General features: G+C 37.2%; 1 protein-coding gene across 1 annotated transcript; it reads right to left on the bottom strand.

Annotated features, from left to right (window-relative positions):
* Positions 1–241: 241 nt before the first annotated feature.
* On the bottom strand, positions 242–937 carry LOC128128049 (uncharacterized). The gene has a single exon (XM_052766854.1). It carries the CDS (start codon positions 935–937, stop codon positions 242–244), a length of 696 nt encoding a protein of 231 aa, XP_052622814.1.
* Between the last annotated feature and the right edge of the window lie 1,454 nt (positions 938–2,391).

Genomic DNA, 2,391 nt, shown 5'->3' with positions numbered 1-2,391 from the left:
CAGCACCAACTTTTTGAAAATAAATATTTTTATTTTTCTATTTATTTTTACAATTTCGTTTTTTTTTTTACTTTTTTTTGCTTTCGTTTTTTTTCTTTTTGTGTTTTTTTAATAACTAATATATTTTTTTATAAAACATATAATTTTAAAAACAAAAAAAACACATAATATTTAAATTCTAAAATTCCGATTACAATTAAAAAACATAATTTTAAACCTAAATTAATAACTAAAATACCATTCAAATTACTACTAAAACCACACCAATCCTAATTAACCCAAATATTTTTTTCCTAATTTGTTCCTTCATCGCTTGTAGTACCGCTAGATCAGCAGGCGCTAAACCCTCCTCACTTGTCCGAAGAATTGACAACTGATGTGTCATTAGTTCCCTCTCTTTTTGTTCCTGCTTCTCCCGTGCTTGCCTTTCCAAAAACTCCAAATGACGACATTTCAACTCATTTTTTTCTTTTATTAATAAATTGTGTTTGTCGAATTCGGCTCTCATTTTCGCCGCATCTTTTGCTCTCGTCTCCACCTCCTCCGCATGCCTTGCAGCGCGTCTCGCTTTGTCGCGTCCTGGCGGTCGTCGTGGTGGGGATATCTCTTGGATATCATCCGGGATCTCATCGTCATCGGCGTTTAGGTCGATGTTAGTCCGTGCGTCCGACACGTCGGCCGAGCTAGAATTGCGAGACCTTTTGGGTTGAACCTCCGACGATGTAGGCGTTTCATTCCACTTTGGATCCGCTCGTAACAATTCCCATGATTTTTCAAAATCGAAAACATGACCCATTTCGACCCGATATTGTTGCTTAGCCGATTTGAACAAATCGTAGTCGTTGGTTCCGCTTTGTTGTTGCGCCTCAAGCCGGTTGTAAATACCGTTGAACTTGTTGCACCGCTTAGTTATCATACCCCATTTGCTGCTCAACATGTCGTTGTTGCGATACGGATTTTTCTTTAAAATAGCGTGAAACTTGTCGAGCACCTCCCCCCAATAAGCTCATTTTTTCATTCCATTTCCGCGAAGTTCGTTTTTTGAAGTAGCACACCAAGCCGCCGTCAAAGCGTATTCCTCCTCCGGTGTCCACAATTGTGGAACGTCTGCATTTTCAGATTCCACCGCTATTGATTTCTCTTTTGATTTTCCTTTCCCTTTCCCTTTCTTACTACTTCCCGCTTCCACTTGAAATGATGGTTGTGTTGTAGGCGACGATTGATTGGTTGTTTGTTGCATCGAATCAAAAGTAGAGAAAATATTTTATTGTAAATTTGGGTTTCTACCAAATTGATTTTGTTGAACGTAAGGTGAGTTGGGAAATTGCAGTGGCGGTGAAGCGGGATTGAGAGCGGCACCTTGGTATGGTATTTGTGATGAACCTTTAGATGACAAAAGGTTGAAATAATTTTCATACCCCGCAAATCCGAGAGGCGAGTTTGTGTTTGGGTTTGATAATGGAGGGGGGGTATTTGGGTTTTGCTCCATTTTTTGAAATTTTAATGAAAAATGTGTATAAGATATAGAGAGAATGAGAGAAAGGTATATAAAAATTGAAATAAAGTATATATATAAACGGTAAAAAAGTAATTTTTTTTGAAATTGACCGTTATCAAACGGTATAATATGGCAACGGCTAAATTTTGTGTGTCGCGATTCGTTTCCATGGCAACAAGATCCGGACGACGAGATGCAACGACTTGGGGGGAGGGGGGGCGGTGTTCCCCAGGTTACGACGGCGTCGCGGACCGCCACGTCAGTCTCGTCGCTCTTCGTCGAGACCCATACCGTTCGCTCTAAAGTTATATAGTTTTCACTGACAACACACTTGTGGGACCCGCATAGTTATTGTAAAGTTACATAGTTTTCATCCAAACATTTTAGTGACAAAACACTTGGGCACCCCAATAGTTAATTTACATTTTCACCATTAAGATGGAGAAACAATTGCAATCAAAATTCCTCTCTCCTTTTTTTTCACCTTTTACTGTGTTTGGGCTCGGAATGATAAATGACAAGTATAAATTATGTGCGCTAGTTTCAACTTGCAAAGACCCAAAATATATATAGCTGCTCAGACACAATGTATTCGCAATAGGTGGTGTACATTTGAGAGAGCATAAGTAGCTGAAAAGTTAATTAAAATTAACATTATTAACAGAAATTAGTTATTAATCAACTAATGATAATTAAAAAAAATCAAAATATAAGAAAATACAAATAAGTTTTAAATGCAAAATAAATATGACCATTTGCCACCGGTCTAGTTACAATAAATTATAAGAAGTAGTGTTATAAATAGATGAATATATTATGATGTCCTAGGCAAAGTTACCTTTTTATGATAAAAAGTTATGACATGATCACTTGAAAAATAATAGGTGTTTTTG

Source organism: Lactuca sativa, chromosome 1 (assembly GCF_002870075.4).
Source record: "Lactuca sativa cultivar Salinas chromosome 1, Lsat_Salinas_v11, whole genome shotgun sequence".
Lineage (NCBI taxonomy): Eukaryota > Viridiplantae > Streptophyta > Magnoliopsida > Asterales > Asteraceae > Lactuca > Lactuca sativa.
This window is presented reverse-complemented; position numbering and strand designations above follow the sequence as displayed.